At 46.1% G+C, this 19,155-nt stretch overlaps 1 protein-coding gene across 4 annotated transcripts in view; it reads right to left on the bottom strand.

The window, feature by feature from the left end:
* Nucleotides 1-260: 260 nt before the first annotated feature.
* The window catches only part of TBXAS1 (thromboxane A synthase 1), a 66,158-nt gene continuing 47,263 nt past the window's right edge, over nt 261-19,155 (bottom strand). For all 4 annotated transcript variants that reach the window (XM_063929251.1, XM_063929253.1, XM_063929252.1 and 1 more), the window contains exons 3-14: nt 17,400-17,493; nt 17,154-17,206; nt 14,416-14,512; nt 14,148-14,264; nt 12,884-12,972; nt 12,398-12,549; nt 11,599-11,729; nt 11,046-11,351; nt 8,860-8,948; nt 8,614-8,751; nt 2,100-2,262; nt 261-1,867 (exon numbers count right to left, since the gene is read on the bottom strand). In XM_063929251.1, coding sequence (XP_063785321.1) covers nt 1,793-1,867; nt 2,100-2,262; nt 8,614-8,751; nt 8,860-8,948; nt 11,046-11,351; nt 11,599-11,729; nt 12,398-12,549; nt 12,884-12,972; nt 14,148-14,264; nt 14,416-14,512; nt 17,154-17,206; nt 17,400-17,493 — 1,504 coding nt within the window. In that variant the 3' untranslated portion in view covers nt 261-1,792. The remainder of the gene's footprint in view (nt 1,868-2,099; nt 2,263-8,613; nt 8,752-8,859; nt 8,949-11,045; nt 11,352-11,598; nt 11,730-12,397; nt 12,550-12,883; nt 12,973-14,147; nt 14,265-14,415; nt 14,513-17,153; nt 17,207-17,399; nt 17,494-19,155) is intronic.

The following is a 19,155-nucleotide window of genomic DNA, read 5'->3' as shown; positions in this document are numbered from 1 at the left end:
CACACTTCCCCCAGATATATTTATAAGCCCTTCCCCAGTTAAACTGCCAGCTGGAACATCATTGGCTAAGCAGTATGTTCATGATAACGTCCATCGCTGCACAAAAACAGTGCCTCGGGGGTACTTGGCCTGGCGTGCCTCACGCCTCTGTGATAGCACTAGGAAAGCCATAGGCTGCACACAGACAGGCGCTCCTAAAATACAGCAAGCTCATACTTTATTGTAGATTCATTTCCTAATGACCACATTACACCCGGAAGGAAAGCTTCATTAAACTTTATTTCTAAAAATCTCTATTTACATGAACGGCTGAAGAATCTGCAGAAGATGTCGCCCTGTCTGACACTGGACGTTTCAGGATTAGGTTCTCCATTAAGTAACCGGAACACAGTATAGATGTGATACGATACCTGTACATTATAATAAGGGACGGCCCGGCTTCCATGGTACAAAGAGTATCGTGCAGTAACCCATAGCAACCAATAATGTAACAGCGTTCAGGGGCTGTTGTAGTCGGCCAACATCCTATTGGTTGCACTTGTGGATTTGCATGTCTCCAGAGCACATGACTGCGTGGAATAACGGGGCGTACATCATGCAGGGACATACTGGGTAAATCCAAACAATTGCATATGTGAGAACTCTGCCCTGCAGAGCTCACAATCTAATGAACTAGAATTCCAGGGATGAGTTCCTTGCCTTCACCTATTGTATTGTGAGAAGATCCCTAGAGCTCTGGGGGGAGGTGATACAGAAGGGAAACAATGGCAACTCTACTCTGTGTAAAACTAAAATTCCTATACCAAGCATATATAACATTCATCTATTGTATTATACAAAATAGAAGAAAAAAAAACAGATTATAGCCCCTTTAATTAGGCCCCAAATTGCTACAAGAGGTTTGGAATAGAAGATTATACTGACGGGGATTTCTTCTGTAACAAGGTGACGACAATCACTTTACACAACTTTCAGTATTGGTTGATTCTATTTCGGAGTGGCAGAAGGGACCTTCTGACGTATCTAGGGGAGGAGACACGTCACCAGGGGGAGGAGCTACGGGCGAACAGGGTACCCGAAAAGTACGCTCGCCACGCTTCGGGCTCGCTCCGCTCCGCTCGCCACCTGATTACTAAAGGTAATAGTTGGTGGCGTGGATAGTAGAGGAACTATCCCGCTGGCCTTGCTCCTCCCCCTTGTGTTGTGACTCCTCCCCCAAACGGAAAAGGTCCATTAGCCCACTTGATTCTAGCATCTACATTTCAGTATTAGTCCTAGATACCGTGGTGTACTGATAATTTGGGGAACATGACACCGATGTGCTATGTAATAATCTACAGTGATCTTTCCAGTCTCCGCCGCATGTCTCCCACCCATTCCCCAGCGTCTCCCACCACAGCGACAGAGAACCGGGAAAGGAGAATCCACATTGGGCTAAGTATCATGTAATAATAATGCACTGGTTGGGAAGAGGATAACGCAGTAATTATCCTAGGGCGGCTGCTTCTGGGTCCTGACGCATAGGGCACGTAATAGAATTACAGTAGTGCGCTACGTGGCGGCTCCCGGTGCATAATGCCGCCGCCAAGCTGATGCCTCCATGTTTTGTAACGGTGAGAGTCCTTAACAAGGGAGCAACCCATCACCGTTTTTCCGCAGATTCACATTTCGGGTTTGCAATACATTCACCGCAATGCAGATACCGGTGACTACGTCATTGGTGGTGATGCTGGATGTAAACGCGTTGGACTTGATGTAGGGCCTGGTTTGCCGTCATTGGTAGGATTAGGTGTTAGCGAGCCACGATTTTCACATGCACTCCGTTCTTAGGCCGCAGCGTGGACACGGTGGTGACCTGGAGCGGGATCTGCAGAGGAGACCAGAACTGTAACTAATCTGCAGGATTATCTGATCAATCGGTTTGTACATTGTGATATATACATACAGACGTGGACTTTTTTGCCTTATGTAAAAGTTGTGTTCAGGCCTTTGTGTAATACCTTTGCACAGGCACCAGATGGCGCTGTTGCCTGTAATGGACGGTTGTAGACAGACCAGAAAATACACAGTGGGTAATAGAAAATACAAAAACATGGTACCTGAGTTTGGGGACACTTCTCAAAGCGAAACTTCTGCAGAATCCGGAACAAGGTAATTTTAGCTTCCAATATGGCAAGTCTCATTCCGATACAGCTGCGGGGACCTGCCCCAAATGGAAGGTAGGAGAAAGGGTGACGCTTCAGTTTCTCTTCGGCGGTGAACCTGCAGAAAAACCCAAATTAATGTGAATTGAGCCCTATATCTTTCTCCCCCTTTGCATTTGTCTAATGTAAACATTAAGGCTTAAATGTATACATTTTTGTTTCACATTACAATAACTTTAGTAAGTCGGCTTCTTCTCGAGTACAGTTCCATTACTTACTGTCTCTTATCCATAATCCTTTCATCTCTCCACAAAACCCTGCTCCAGTGTATCATACCAGATAAAATAGGATTTTGGTACTTACCAGGTAAATCCTTTTCTTTGAATCCATAGGGGGCACTGGAGTACTCTTGGGATATGGACGGCTTCCACCGGAAGAAGGCACTGAATAAATTAATTTTGAGACTACTCCTCCCCTCCATATCCTGCAGCACTTCAGTGTTTTTTACTGAGCCGAACAGGATCGATAGAGAGATTGACAAAAGGAGAATTACATATAGTCTCACAGACAACAATAAAGTTGACACAACGTAACAGACAACTAAACAGTTGACACCATAACTGATTAACCCTTGTTAAATTTAAACCAGTCGTGAAAGTGTGTTACCATAAGAACCACTGGACTCCTAAAACAGGTAAACTGCTCTGGGTGGGCGTCCAGTGCCCCCTATGGATTCAAAGAAAAGGATTTACCTGGTAAGTACCAAAATCCTATTTTCTTTTTCATCCACTAGGGGTCACTGGAGTACTCTTGGGATGTACCAAAGTCTCCTCCGTGGCGGGAGAGCTGTTTGGCACTTGTAACACTAAACGGCCAAAGCTAGATGCTGATGCCGCGAACGTATCAAACTTGTAAAAGCGCACAAACGTGTGCACTGACGACCAAGTAGCCGCACGGCAAAGCTGTGTCGTAGAAGCCCCACGACTCGCTGCCCATGACGTCCCCACAGAACGTGTGGAATGAGCTGTTACTGAAGTAGGTGGCTGTAACTTAGCATAAAGGTAAGCCTGACGTATAGTCAGTTTGATCCATCTGGATAAGGTCTGCTTAGAGGCTGGCCAACCCCTCTTAGCTGCGTCATAGAGAACAAACAACGTATCTGTCTTACGCACAGTAGACGTTCGGGAAACATAGATGCGCAATGCGCGAACCACATCCAACGTTCCAGAATCTCCTGTTAACACAGGAACTACTATTGGTTGATTGATGTGAAAAGACGACACTACCTTTGGTAGAAAAACGGGATTCGTCCGAAGTTCCGCTCTGTCATCATGAAAAATTAAATACGGTGACTTGCATGACAAGGCACCCAAATCTGAAACACGCTTAGCCGAAGCTAAGGCTAAAAGAAAAATCGTTTTCCAAGTGAGAAATTTAATATCCACTTGTTGTAAGGGTTCAAAGTAATCGGACTGTAAGAAATCTAAAACCAGATTCAAGTCCCATGGTGCTGTAGGTGGAATGAAAGGAGGCTGTATCCTCTTTACACCCTGTAGAAACATATGTATTGACTGCAACGAGGCCAATTTCTTTTGAAAATAAATTGACAACGCAGATACCTGCACCTTTAGTGTGGAAAGACGTAGTCCTCCATCTAACCCCATTTGTAGAAATAACAAAAAACGGGATAATTTAAAAGACGATGTCGGAAATTTCCGAGCTTCACACCAACCTATATAAGTACGCCAAATTCTATAATAATGAGCTGCCGTAACCGGCTTCCTAGCTCGTACCATGGTTGGTATAACAGACTCAGGAATGCCCTCTTTCCTTAAGATGACCTTTTCAACAGCCACCCCGTCAAACGCAGCCGCGCTAAATCGGGGTAAAGGAACGGACCCTGTTGTAACAGGTCCGGACGTAGTGGGAGTGGCCACGGATCGTCTGCGAGTAACCCGAGGAGATCCGAGAACCAAGCCCTCCGAGGCCAATGAGGCGCTATTAGAATGACTGTGACGAACCCTCTCTTGATCCGTTTTAGCACCAACGGGAGCAGCGGAAACGGTGGAAACAGATACACAAGGCTGTATGGCCACGTGGCTGTGAGAGCATCCACCGCCACTGCCCCTGGATCTCTTGTTCTGGACACATATCTTGACACCTGATGATTGTGGCGGGATGCCATTAGATCCACCTGAGGGTAACCCCACTTCTGGATCAACATCTGAAATACTTCTGGATTTAATGCCCACTCTCCTGGATGAAAATCCCGACGACTGAGAAAATCTGCCTCCCAGTTGTCCACTCCAGGAATGAACACTGCCGATAATATCACCTGGTGATATTCGGCCCATCTGAGGATCCGAGCTACTTCCCGCATAGCCATGCGGCTTCTCGTTCCTCCTTGTTTGTTTATGTATGCGACTGCCGTCGCGTTGTCTGACTGCACCTGAACAGTCTGAAAACGAAACATGTACACCGCTTGTCTTAGAGCATTGTAAATCGCCCTGAGTTCCAGAACATTTATGGATAGCGATCTTTCGTGATCCGCCCAGAGGCCCTGGAGCCGATAACTCTGAACTACAGCTCCCCAACCTCTGAGACTTGCGTCTGTTGTCAGAATTATCCAATTCGCGACGCCGAATCGTCTCCCTGCAGATAGATTGTGTATTTTTAACCACCAGAGAAGAGACACCCTGACTTGTGGTGACAACCTCACCCTGTGGTGCAGCTGCAGATGTGATCCCGACCACTGTGCTAACACCTCCAGTTGAAACGGACGTGAGTGAAATCTTCCGAACTGAAGTGCTTCGAAAGCCGCCACCATTGTGCCTAAAAGGCGAATGCACAAATGTACTGAGACTGTGCGTGGCTTGAGCACTAATTGCACCAGATGACGAATGCCCTGTACTTTCTGTTGTGGCAGGAAAACCCTTTGTTTTACTGTATCGAGAATCATCCCTAGGAATTGAAGTCGTTGACACGGAATTAGATGTGATTTCTTTAAACTGACTATCCAACCGTGCTGAACTAGTACATTGTACGTTAGTAAGGCATGTTGGAGAAGCAATTGTTGAGACGGAGCCTTTATGAGTAGATCGTCTAAATACGGAACAATTATTACCCCTAGGGACCTGAGATGAGCTGTCATCACGGACATTACCTTGGTGAATACCCGAGGCGCTGATGAGAGGCCAAACGGTAGAGCCTGAAATTGGTAATGGTCTCGCCTTATCGCAAACCTTAAGAAACTCTGGTGAGGTGGCCAGATCGGAATGTGCAAATACGCATCCTTGAGATCTAGTGCAATCATGAATTCCTGTGGCTCTAACCCTGCAATTACTGACCTGAGAGATTCCATCTTGAATCTGTGGTAAGTGACGTAATGATTGAGACCTTTTAGGTTCAATATTGGCCTGACTGAGCCATCTGGTTTTGGTACCAGAAACAGACTGGAATAATAACCCTGCCCCTGTTCCTGCACAGGGACCGGAATTATCACTGCAGCATTCAGCAGAGACTGAATGGCAACCTGCAGAACTGCTTTCTTGTCGTCCGACACAGGCAGTCCTGTCGTGAAAAATCTTCCTGTCGGAAGATAATCGAACTCTATTTTGTAACCCTCTAATACTAAATTGCGGATCCACCCATCTGTGGACGTCTGCAGCCACGCCCCCTGAAAGCTCTGAAGGCGTGCTCCCACAATTGGAGATCCGAGATGGGCTGGGAGCCCGTCATGCCATTGGTTTGTTAGTGGTCTTGGTGTCTTGACGACGTGCATTGGATTGTCGGGCACTACGTCCCCGACCTCTTCTGCCCGGCGTGACTGCTCCTCCCTGCCCACGAAAGGGCTGAGTTCTAAAGGATTTGAACGCCGGACCAGAATATTTCCGTTTAGGTATAGTTGTAGGCGATGGAAGAAAAACAGACTTCCCTCCAGTAGCCTCAGAAATCCATTTGTCCAATTCAGGACCAAAAAGTTTCTCGCCATCATAAGGCAATGCCTCTATACCTTTTTTAACCTCCGTCTCCGCCTGCCACGAACGCAGCCAAAGTGCTCGTCGTACTGTGACTAGCGATGAGGACAGGCGAGAAGTAAGCTGACAGACGTCAGTAGAAGCTGTACATAGATATTCAGCAGCTTCCCAGATTTGATCCGCGAGAAGTATAAGATGATCCTCTTGCAGAGCCGATCTGAGCTCTTTTATCCATACCATTAAAGCTTTAGTAACCCAAATGCCAACCAACCCAGGTCTTAACAGCACTCCAGTTGCTGTATACATGGACCTTAGCATAGCCTCTATTTTACGATCTGCAGGGTCTTTAAGCGTAGTAGCAGTTGGTACTGGTATGGTTAACTTCTTCGTAAGTTTAGATACGGATGAATCCACCAATGGTGGGTTCTCCCATGTAGCTGTCATGGCCTCTGGAAACGGGTAACTCGATTTAAATCTACGAGGAATAGAAAACCGTTTGTCCGGATTTTTCCGTGACTCCAGTAACATTTTATTAAGAGATTCCGAGATAGGGAAACACATCGGAGATCTCTGTCGTTTAGTAAAGACTACTTCATCATTCGTCAGTGGCTCCTCAGTTTCCGTAAACTCCAGCGACTGACGAACTGCTCTGATGAGATTGTCAATACCTGGGCTGTCAAAGTCGTCACCTTCTGACTGTTGTTCTATTTCGCCCTCCTCATACTCCTGTTCAGTGAGATCTAGTATCCCAGAGACAGGAAAATTAGTAGGAAAAGGAAACTTATCTTTTCCACTCAAGGTGGACTTATGACCAGTTTGAGACTCCCCAGGTAACTCAAATGGTCTCATCTTAAACTCAGATCTTGCCGCCTCTCTTTCTTCACGAGAGGCGGCCAGCTCTGATTGTAAACCAACTAATACATCTGCAAGTAAAGCCCATGGAGGGTCCTGAGATGCTGGCTTTACTTCTGGAATGGAAATCGTATTTATGGCTGTATTAACAACACATGCTGTACATGTGGTGGATCCATCAGGCAACACACTCTTACAGACATGACATGACAAATGTTTCTTAGATTTTGCTAGTGTCTTACTCATTATGAAGACAGACAATACAAACTCCACACAGACAGACTGCACGACTCAGTAATAACACCAAAGTTCCTGGTATATATCTAGGCAAGTGCAGTGCCTGCCAGCAATACGAAAACTGACCCCAAAATTCCCCTAGTACCACTCTTAGCCGAGATGTAAAATAGGAAACCTGGAACAGACAGGAGAACATTAAACATACTAAGCACCAAGTCTTTCCTAAAAGCTTGACACTGCCAAATACTGTTAAAGTCTCCCCCCCACTCCCACGACCTCCGTGTACAGCACCGGGTCTGGGCCTGTGGAAGTTTTGCAAAGGGCCGTGTGAGCGGCCTGTCCTGTAGACCCCGGACAACGGAACTCCTCGGCTGCTGCGGGCGGATGGCGGAAGCAGAGAGCGTGCTGCATAGAGCCGTGGAGCGGCCTATGCACACGTGCTCCCGCCCGCCACACACAGCATAGCGGCGTGTCTGTGTAGCCAAGCAGCGCTGCTGCTGCGCAGGGAACAGCGGTCTCTTAGGATGCTGGGAGCCGGAGAGTGAGAGCGCGCCGCATGGACCGTGAAGCGGCCCATGTACACGCGCTCCGGGCAGCGGTGAGTACCCAACAATCCCCAACAGTGGAGCGGCAGCAAGCGCTGACCGCCCCAACCCAACATACCTGGACCGTGACAAAAGTCTATGACGGGGCTTTCATCCAAGCTCCGTCCAGCTTTCCTGCAGGCAGCCTGCAAGTGGAGTGAGGGAGCTCTTTACAGAGAGGTCCGACACTCACGGCTACTCAGCCGCTTCCACTGTCCCTGACCCACGCCTGTTAGAAGGGGGGAAAGGACGTGGAAATTGAAGAAAAAAAAAAACTTAGAAAAAATTCCAATACTTTGTGGACGAGCTCCACTATGCCTTCTAACTGTGTCGAGCACAGAAAAAACACTGAAGTGCTGCAGGATATGGAGGGGAGGAGTAGTCTCAAAATTAATTTATTCAGTGCCTTCTTCCGGTGGAAGCCGTCCATATCCCAAGAGTACTCCAGTGACCCCTAGTGGATGAAAAAGAAACTTCCGCACACCTCAGAGGTGACTGCTAGTGATGGCATAGTTTGGTGTCATACAGATTTAATCCTGGTTTATATACTGTATCCAGCTACTTATTACTGCAACAGCAACACACTGTGGAATGAGAGGATTACACAAGTCGCGTGCGTACGGCAGCAGGCTTACTATTAGGAACAGAACCTTATTTCAGCAATCTTCTGCATAACTAACAATGGCCAGACACAAGCGTGTATATGTAGTAGGTTGGTTTTGCCTTGTAAACGATTGCAGCTGACATTCCTATTACATATACCCCGAGACCTCCGTCGCAAAGTGTGACGGCGTGCAGGCAGTCTAGTGGTTACGTTACCTCTCGGGACGGAATTTCTCAGGATCCGGCCAGTACTGGGGATCATTCTGGATACACCCAACCGGTATCTCCACCACCGTGCCAGCTCGTATCTTGCACCCCATCACTGTGTAATCATGAGTTGCTTCCCGGGCAAATCTAGATACCGGGAGAGGACAAAAAGACGTTTCTTGTATCGGTTGATGTTAGTCCAAAAACCCACAACAATTACAGAAAGGTGAGACATACTACCGAGCTGGAACCCACCTGAAGGCAGGGGGGTACATACGCAGAGCCTCAGAGACCACCATATCCATGTACGGAAGATCGTGCACCGTATTGTAGTCTGCGCTTTCCTGCAGGAAAAAACAACCGGCATCTTCACATTTGACAACACCCGTCTACCAATATACTGAGCTGCTAATATTAAAGTACCCCTACTTAGAGAGGGTTCAAAGGCTTGTAAAGAAGAGAAGTTAGCTCAACGGGTACCTCAGAAGATGCACTAGCCATTATTTAAAAAAAAAAAACCCTCCAAAAAAACCTTAGTTATAAACTTTGTCACCAGGTTCAAAAACCCTAAAAAAATATTTTTTATAAGAACCAGGTGTATCAGGACAGATGATTTTCTGACAGATCTGAAAAACAGGATCAGACATCATGTACTGGTTATTCCATCTGCCATGTTCGTTTCTACTATAGTGAATGCGGTAATTTGAATGGAAACTGTTGTTGACCACAATGGTGGACATATTGGTCAACTGTAATGCTATTCACACGATTTGTTTTGCAACCATGCCATGATATGGAACTTATATTTATTTTCAATAAATTGCTCATTAGTACCAGTTTCCCAAATTTATCTTCAATACAATCATTATAACTTGCTCCAAGTAGGGATATCTTTAATATTCTAGTGTGGAGACCGCAGGAGACATGCGAGAGATTCCTTTGTATAGGAACGTGGAGGGACAGATTGTGTAAGGTCATATGGTTACTACCGCACTCTGGTGATGTGATGAAAAATATTACACCTGTAGTAAAACGAAAACCATTTAAACAGAAATTGCATCTTCTGCGGGATGGGCCTCATACAATCGGTCGCAGCTAGTACATGAGTTGCTGCCAAACCATCCATTTTCCTGCTAATCCTAAAATAGTCAGTTGACATAAAAATTGTGAGACACTGAAGCTTGTAAAGCTAGATACTTTCAGGGCAGAGAAAAACTTCCATGTAGCACAACGGGTTCATAAAAATCATTGGAAAACCGGTGCTTTATATAGATCCAGCAGTGGCCCTAGAATCCAACCCACTGAATAGGATAAGAACAGAGACGTGTAGATAGCGTTCATGTGTTAGATCTATGGAAAAAAAGATCCCGTCACCAAGTCGGCCTCTGTTCTATCCCAGCTTAGTCACCAAACAGCCCTCCATTCTGTCAGCTTAGTCACCAAAAGGCCCTCCGTACCATCCCAGCTTAGTCACCAAACAGCCCTCCGTTCCATCCCCGCTCTAGTCACCAAAGAGCCCTCTGTTCTATCCCAGTTCTAGTCACCAAGCAGCCCTCCGTTCCATCCCAGCTCTAGTCACAAAGCCGCTATCCGTTCCATCCCAGTTCTAATCACTAAGCAGCCCTCCGTTCTATCCCAGCTCTAGTCACCAAGCCGCTCTCTGGTCCATCCCAGCTCTAGTCACCAGGTCGGCCTCCGTTCCATCTCAGCTCTAGTCACAAAGCCGCTATCCGTTACATCCCAGTTCTAATCACTAAGCAGCCCTCCGTTCCATCCCAGCTCTAGTCACAAAGCCGCTATCCGTTCCATCCCAGTTCTAATCACTTAGCAGCCCTCCGTTCCATCCCAGCTCTAGTCACAAAGCGGCTATCCGTTCCATCCCAGTTCTAATCACTAAGCAGCCCTCTATTCCATCCCCGCTCTAGTCACCCAGCCGCTCTCTGGTCCATCCCAGCTCAGGTCAGCCTCCGTTCCATCCCAGCTCTAGTCACCAAGCAGCCCTCCGTTCCATCCCAGCTCTAGTCACAAAGTCGGACTCCGTTCCAGTCCAGCTGTAGTCACCAAGGAGGCCTCCATATATTCTCAACTTTAGTCAACAAGACAGCTTTCGTTCTACCCCAGCTACAGTCACCAAGTCGGACTCTGTTCTATCCCAGCTCTAGTCACCAAGTCGGCCTCCGTTCTATCAAAGGTCTAGTCAGCAAGGTGGCCTCTGTACCATCCCAGATCTTGTCACAAAGTGGCCCTCCATTCCATCCTAACTCTAGTCACAAAGTCGCCCTCCGTTCCATCCCAGCTCTAGTCACAAAGTCACCCTCCGTTCCATCCCAGCTCTAGTCACCAACGTAGCCTCCAATCTGTCCCAGCTCAAGTAACCAAGTTGGCCATTTCTTCCCAACTCTAGTCCACTCTCAAACAGACATCACCCTTGTCACACTTACGTGTTTTTCTGCAAACTCATCCACTTCCCTAAGAAGTGTCTCCTGACACTCGGGGTTGGCGACAAGGAGGTAAGTGACAAAAGACAGGAGGCTGCAGGTGGTCTCGTAGCCAGCAATAAGGAAGAGGAAGGACTGGCCTAATATCTCGTCCTCGTTGAGTGTTTTGGTTTTCTTACTGGGCTCGTCGGCGTTCCCTTTCTGCGGAGCTGCCAAGTCAGCCTGGTTCACTACATCAAAATGATCCACTCCCACGTGGGCAACAGAGTCTCGAGCTTCCAGCATGAGCTGCAGAAAATCACGTCGTCTCTGGGCACAGAGAAAACAAAACAAGGACATTTTCTCATTCCTCCTCAATGCAAGCAAGTGGTATATTTTTAAGTATTTTTCCCCTCATCTGATTTTGCATAAGGCAAAAAATTACTACATTCTGTGTACAGGATTCTCCCGCACAATAAAAAGCAAAGCGCAGATACTTTAATAAAGGTAAATTACTACAGAGCGAAACGCGTCGTACTCTCTAAACTATCATCGTGATAATCCAGCCAATCTGTACCTCGTTAGCCGGCTGCTGGTCTCGCTGAGCGATCATATTCCTAATGAATTTGCGAAAGAAGCCGTTTATCTGATCACGGTTCTTATTGGGTAGAAGACGGGCGATGGGGATCATGATGGACGGAAATGCCACTGTGGAGATAAAGGAAAGAAAGGGTGCAAAGAAGATTTTAATTAGAAAGAAGACTGAAACGAGAACTAGTAAACAGCTCTCTCTCAATTTCTGTCAGACTCTTGAATTTCGGGAGGTGGTTCTCCTGAACTCCCTCCCAATTTTATTACATATTACTGTAATTACCTTCCTAGTGACCACTTTATACCAAGAGTCCACAGGCCCAAGGCTCCATCTTGTAAATTGACCACCGTACTGACAGTTTGAGGTAAAAATTCCTTAAACAACGTAAATACCACAACAACTGAAGCATAATGCGTGGAAAGATGAAACGCTGATGAGAATAATTAATGATGACCATTTATTAAAACGCGCTGTCAAAATTTTACCTCAGAAACACAGCGTGAGATGGAAAAAAATCCCCCAAAGATCAATTAATTATTTTATTGCAACAAATATATTTTAAAAAACATTTTCTTTAATTATCAATCCTACCCCCCCAATAGTCGTATCAATTTGAAACATTGGTTCGTAGGTGATTAACCATTCCCGCACCGTGGCTAGCGGCTAATGGTACTTTTGTCCTTGCACAGTGACGTGGCTTAGTAAGATGGGAAGAAGCTTGCCCAGGGGGTAACACGGACCTAGAACTTGCATGGACGCCCCAGTCTCCACCAAAAACACTCACATGTCAGCAGGATCAGCGGCTTGAAGGGGGTGAACAACTCCAGAAACTTTTTGCTGTTCTGCACCACGGGGTGATCCGGATCCTCCTGGGAATCCACTCTGGTGCCGAACGCTACACTGGCCACAATGTCCATCGTGTAACAGGCGTAACATCTAGGGGGCGGGGGTTATAAAAGTACAAGCTATTGTTCTCTGTTATCAGGAGGGAAAGAAAGCACGCGACTGCAGTGTGTTTCAAAGCCATTAATGGCAGCAAATCTGCGCTGTGTGCATAAAATATATAATATTGTGTCATGATCAAACAAACTCAAATACTGTTATCTGTAGGCATTTTATATAATCCTGCCGGCACATTAGTGGTCACTGAGAGCTACATTCCCATGCACATACTAAGGCCAGCAAATATTTACATACTGTATAGGGAAGATTTGCTATTTTGTTAACATAACACGGACGGAGGCGGAGGTACGTCAGGCGGCGACGTTACCTTTGGACGTTGCAGGATTCCCCAGAGTCAGCATATCGCTGCAAGCTACTGACCAGCACGTCGCAGCCCTGGTTTATCAGGGGGCACATCTAGGAGAGAGAAGAGCCCGTGAGCACAACAAGAGAGGAAGGAATTAGATAGATAGATAGATAGATAGATAGATAGATAGATAGATAGATAGATAGATAGATAGATAGATAGATAGATAATTCTTAGGGTTAGATACATCATCGCTTGGAGAGTGATAAAATGGAGAGATAAACGGTACCAGCCAATCAGCTCCTAACTGCCATGTCACAGGCTGTGTTTGGAAAATGACAGGAGCTGGTTTATCTGGTACTTTTTCTCCATTTTATCACTGTCTCCAAGCGATGATGCATCTCATCCTTAAATGGAAGTTTTATCAATGGTACTTTTATAGATCTTATCTCCCTGCACACTCCCACTCATCCTCTACGCTCCACTAATGGACGTCGCCTCTCCTGCCTACTGATTACTTCCTCCAAGATTTCTCACGTGCTGCTCCCTTTCTCTGGAATTCTCCACCTCTTTACAAAACATCAAACGGGCTCTCAAGACCCACTTCTTCACCAAACCCAGCCAAATCTCTTCCTAACCCTCTGTTCCACACTCACGGTCTACCCCATCTGTGTCACCCCTGTCTGTCTGCCCCTCCCCTTTAGAATGTAAACTTTCACGAGCAGGGCCCTCTTCCCTCATGTGACTTTCCTTCTCTTACTTAAACCATCTTCTATTCATACTCCCTTTCAACGGCACCTAATCCTCGGTTTTCTGCCGCCCTGATACTAATTTCAGTGTCCTGTCTACTGATGCAGCAATCTTTATAAACCCTGTACTTGTCCTATATTGTCTTGAACTATAAGTCACTGTTTTCTGGTTTTGCTTAATTGTTTACGTAGTCTGTAATAGGGCGCTGCGGATCCCTTGTGGCGTCATATAAATATAGGATAATAATAAAACTAGACACAGGCACATTGCTAAGTGTTGGGCAGTGGAGGGGGAATCATTTCCGAAAGACAGAATTCTGCAAAATCAGACACAGATTGCCTGTAGCTGCAAGACGCGCCATCTAACGTCCTATTGGGCCCCTTTATATTCGGATGCTGTTCATACTCTCTGCAGCCAGCACTAAATAATATCAGCGTATAAGATGATAAATGTCATTATTCAGGAACCTAAGTAACTCCCATATTTAATAAACAAAATCCTGAATACGCCTCCAGCCATCCGCAGATGGATTCACCTCTTTCATGCGCGCTGCACTGAAGGATGGCGTCAGAACACTGCGCACTCGCTTCCACTGCTCGTCCCGGAGACACAGCAGGCTGTCACTCATAGGCTTAGTGGCCAGGTTCAGCTTCTGTGGGGGGCAGGTAAGAGAGACACATGGGGGGGTGATGAGAAGAAACACAAGAGCACAACCGTCCGTGTTTGATCACAGCGCAGCAGCTGCCGCGTCATACCGGCTGCCTGTCTGTGTACTCGGCACTATACTATCCAGGTGAATTTACCATCCTGTTGGTGAAGTTTGCAAAGTCTTTCTGCAGGACCTGTTTGACGGACTCGGGGTCTGATAAGAGCACCACTGCACGCCTCCCCATGTAATACCTGCAAGATGCATGGATAACACAGTGAATCATGTTTTTCCTGGAGGATCTGGGCTTTCGGGTTAGACGTTCCTGGTACACTCGCCAGGTAGCTCTCAATCAGTGATTCAGAAACATTTGCACATTCTAGACACGTTACTCACTATTTAAGTTTATAACCTGCCATGGTAACACTAAGTACCGCATGATAACGTGTCCACAATTCTGCTGTGCACAACACAAAACCCCTCAAGAATGGTCTCTTCCCAGATTATCTTAGTCCACAGCGGTATCATATTGTTCACTAGAATGGCCCCTGTATTGTATATCGCCAGTACAATGGTGTATGCATTCTATACTGGTCACTAGAATGGCCCCTGTATTGTATATATGCCAGTATAATGGTTTAGGCATTCTATACTGGTCACTAGAATGGCCCCTGTATTGTATATATGCCAGTATAATGGTTTATGCATTCTATACCGGTCACTAGAATGGCCCCTGTATTGTATATATGCCAGTATAATGGTTTATGCATTCTATACTGGTCACTAGAATGGCCTCTGTATTGTATACTGCCAGTATAATGGTTTATGCATTATATACTGGTCACTAGAATGGCCCCCATATTGTATATAGGCCAGTACAATGGTTTATGCATTATATACTGGTCACTAGAATGGTCCCTGTATTGTATATCGGCTAGTACAATGGTTTATGCATTATATACTAGTCACTAGAATGGCCCCTGTATTGTATATATGCCAGTATAATGGTTTATGCATTATACACTGGTCACTAGAATGGTCCCTGTATTGTATATCAGCCACTAGAATGGTCCCTGTAATATATATTAGCCACTAGAATGGTTCCTGTATTGTATATAGGCCAGTACAATGGTTTATGCATTATATACTGGTCACTAGGATGGCCCCTGTATTGTATATCGGCCAGTACAATGGTTTATGCATTATATACTGTTCACTAGAATGGCCCCTGTATTGTATATCGGCCAGTACAATGGTTTATGCATTATATACTGGTCACTAGAATGGCCCCTGTATTGTATATATGCCAATATAATGGTTTATGCATTATATACTGGTCACTAGAAGGGCCCCTGTATTGTATATTGGCCAGTACAATGGTTTATGCATTATATACTGGTCACTAGAATGGCCCCTGTATTGTATATATGCCAGTATAATGGTTTATGCATTATACACTGGTCACTAGAATGGTCCCTGTATTGTATATCGGCCAGTACAATGGTTTATGCATTATATACTGGTCACTAGAATGGCCCCTGTATTGTATACCGCCAGTACAATGGTGTATGCATTCTATACTGGTCACTAGAATGGCCCCTGCATTGTATATAGGCCAGTGCAATGGTTTATGCATTATATACTAGTCACTAGAATGGCCCCTGTATTGTATATAGGCCAGTACAATGGTTTATGCATTCTCTTACTGGTCACTAGAATGGCCCCTGTATTGTATATAGGCCAGTACAATGGTTTATGCATTATATACTGGTCACTAGAATGGCCCCTGTATTGTATATCAGCCAGTACAATGGTTTATGCATTATATACTGGTCACTAGAATGGCCCCTGTATTGTATATATGCCAGTATAATGGTTTATGCATTATATACTGGTCACTAGAATGGCCCCTGTATTGTATATCAGCCACTAGAATGGTCCCTGTAATATATACTAGCTACTAGAATGGTTCTTGTATTATAAGCTCAACTACTAAAATGGCTACTGTACTGTATATCGGCAACTAGAATGCTCACTGTATTGTAAACTGGCCACTAGAATGCTTCCTCTATTGTAGCTCAACCACTAAAATGGCTACTGTACTGTATATCGGCCACTGTATTGTATACTGGCCACTAGAATGGTCCCTGTATTGTATATCAGTCACAGAAGAGCTCCCTGTATTGTATATCAACCATTAAAATGGCAACTGTACTGTATATCGGCCACTAGAAAGCTCACTGTATTGTATACTGGCCACTAGAATGCTCACTGTATAGTATACTGGCTATTAGAGCACTCCCTGTATTGCATTATCAGCCACTAGAGAGCTCCCTGAATTGTATATTGGTCACTAAAGAACTCCCTGTATTTTATATCAGCCACTCGAGTGCTCTTTTGTAGGTGGTCACGGCTTTGTCACATGGGGTGGAAGTTGCTGTATTTCTATTCATGTATTTTATTGCTCCGCACCGGACACCCTGCACACAAAGTATATATACCTTGTGCCGGCAATCGCAACCCTCCTCCTCTGCGGTGCCATCTTCCCGGTGACGTTTCTGGATACATGGCGCCGCTCAGTAAAAGCAGAGATTATGGCGCCATGCCAGAGCCTTTGCTCTCCTGTGCGCATGCGCCAATTTCCGAATATCACTAGGAAATGGCTCTGCGGGGGGAGGAGGATCCTGCTTGTCGGCACAAGGTAATATGGGGGAGTTGAGAGGAGGTGGCCCGTTACACACGGCCCCCTCAGGTCTGTTCGAAATCTACGGAGAGCCTGCAAACATATCACAGACTCAACTATGCTACTAAACGTATGACATACTACTGTGCGCATCTGTCATTAGAGTATTGAATAGAGTCAGAGGGAAGCGGAATAAGATTATAGGTTCTCACCCAGTGATTGGTCCATACGTCCGCAGGATTTCACTTGTGCCATCCCAGACTCCCTGCGGAATTAAAGCACAATTTATCATCATCACTTTGCAGACTGGCAGAGGGAGAACCCCGGCCTAAGACATACGGCATGCGTAACGCCTACCCCTGGCCGGAATCCTGACTACTACAACGTAACACACAAACTGGCAGCTTTTCAGGGGACATAAGACATGTCCAGGGCACACAGGCAGAGGAAAATCTCACCTTCTGGAAGAGCAGAACGTTCCCGATGAGAGGAACGGGCTTAGGATGTCTTATCCCCATTTCCCGCAGCTGGGAGAACGCAGACACAGAGTACCTACAGGGAGAGAGCTCATTATGTAATAGGGGGCAGAAAGGAAAGAGGCCTCGCTGGCCCTAGAACCTACAGCCCAGCAGTCACAGAAGTAGAACGCCTGCAACACCTTGTGCAACAACTTCCAAAAATACAGGTTACTTCATACAAAAGGTGTCTTACATTTATTTCACACATACATGTTCAGTAGACGTACATTCACGATCATTTGTTCGCTAGGTGGCGCTGTTGCATTGCAGTCTCATTTTATCTCCGCTACCAGAAATGCAGACTTGCTGGGAAATGTGGAGCACTGTGTAAAATGACCCAAACCCTACGCGTTTCACTGACGCTCAATAGCAAAGCCCGGCCCGCGGGTCACCCGTTCACTGCAGACAAATGCATTCTGATCCATAGGAAGATGTGGAAAAGAGAACACCACCAACAACCAACTGCTCCAGGCCTGAAATTCAGTTTGCAGAAGGTTAACATGCATTTCCTGCTGCCCAGAGAATGGTCTGGCCGGGTAACGAGAGATGCTTATGCGTCAATACAGGAGACAGGTACCCAGAGGGGACGAGGGGGCACGGAGAGTTCACATCGCAGCTATACGGGGGCAGAGTGTGGTGAGAAGTGAGGGGAAGAGACAGGGAAATGCCACAACCTGGCATTCACAGCTGGATACCGCGGAGCATGGGGCAACTTGTAACGCAGACGCGGTGGGTCGCTGTTCATGCCTGTCTCCACGTATTACTATCATCCTGCGGCAAAGCCAGCGTGAGGTCAGGCAGTAGAAGCCCCTCGGTGCGTTCTGCCCTAGGAGTTAACCCTCTGTCTGCCGGAAGATAGCACTGGCAGGTATCCTGTCTCATCGGACGGCTGCAAGGGGTCACGGCTTCTGGAACAGGGCTACCTATGGCTCGCTGGGAGCAGACACTGCTGGACACTGGGATTACGAGTGCCAATGCATGTATATAAGCAGTGTCACAATACACCTGTATATGGAGGAGGGTCCTGAAAGGGGACTATCGACTCACTATCCAAATTCTGGGCTGCGGGTGACAGACAAACTCTAGTTTCCCGTCACAAACCCGATTGCACATTTCTTCTTAAAAGGAAAGCGATTTAAGAGAGAGTTTCGTAACTGTTCAACTCAACTCCCACTTCCACCTGTGCTCCAGGAGGCCAAATACCCGGGTCGCTAAATAGATCCGTTTTCCCTCCTAAATGGTTCATGGCTGAGGTTGTGCAGCAATAAAATAGTCCGTAATCTGAGGAGACGATGCACGGCGGAGGAAGACCTATTGTGGGCTGACCCCAATATTTGAGCCAATTGGGGGACTCTATACACTTGGAAACCTATCTGTAAATGGTGTCAAGGGGACAATTTTGTCAAAATAAAATTATATAATATTATTTACGGTAAAAAAAAAAAAAAAAGTCTGTACGGGGCGGCACAGAACCGCAATGTGTCACTAAACTACACTTATACCGACGCTCTATGGGAGAGGATTTCCCATTTCTACATAGCAGCGCCAGATGTATGCGGACATTAAACACGTGTCTTACGATATATGGGCAGTAAGCGAGGACGCAGCAGTATTTCCGTTGTAATATATTTACATAAATAATAAAACCCCTCTGGCAAATGTTTGTGTTGTATACAACGTTTTCTGCCAAATTAAC

This window comes from Pseudophryne corroboree, chromosome 6 (genome assembly GCF_028390025.1).
Source record: "Pseudophryne corroboree isolate aPseCor3 chromosome 6, aPseCor3.hap2, whole genome shotgun sequence".
In the NCBI taxonomy this organism is placed as follows: Eukaryota; Metazoa; Chordata; class Amphibia; order Anura; family Myobatrachidae; genus Pseudophryne; species Pseudophryne corroboree.
Note: the sequence above shows the minus strand (reverse complement) of the source record. Positions and strands in the feature narration are given on the sequence as shown.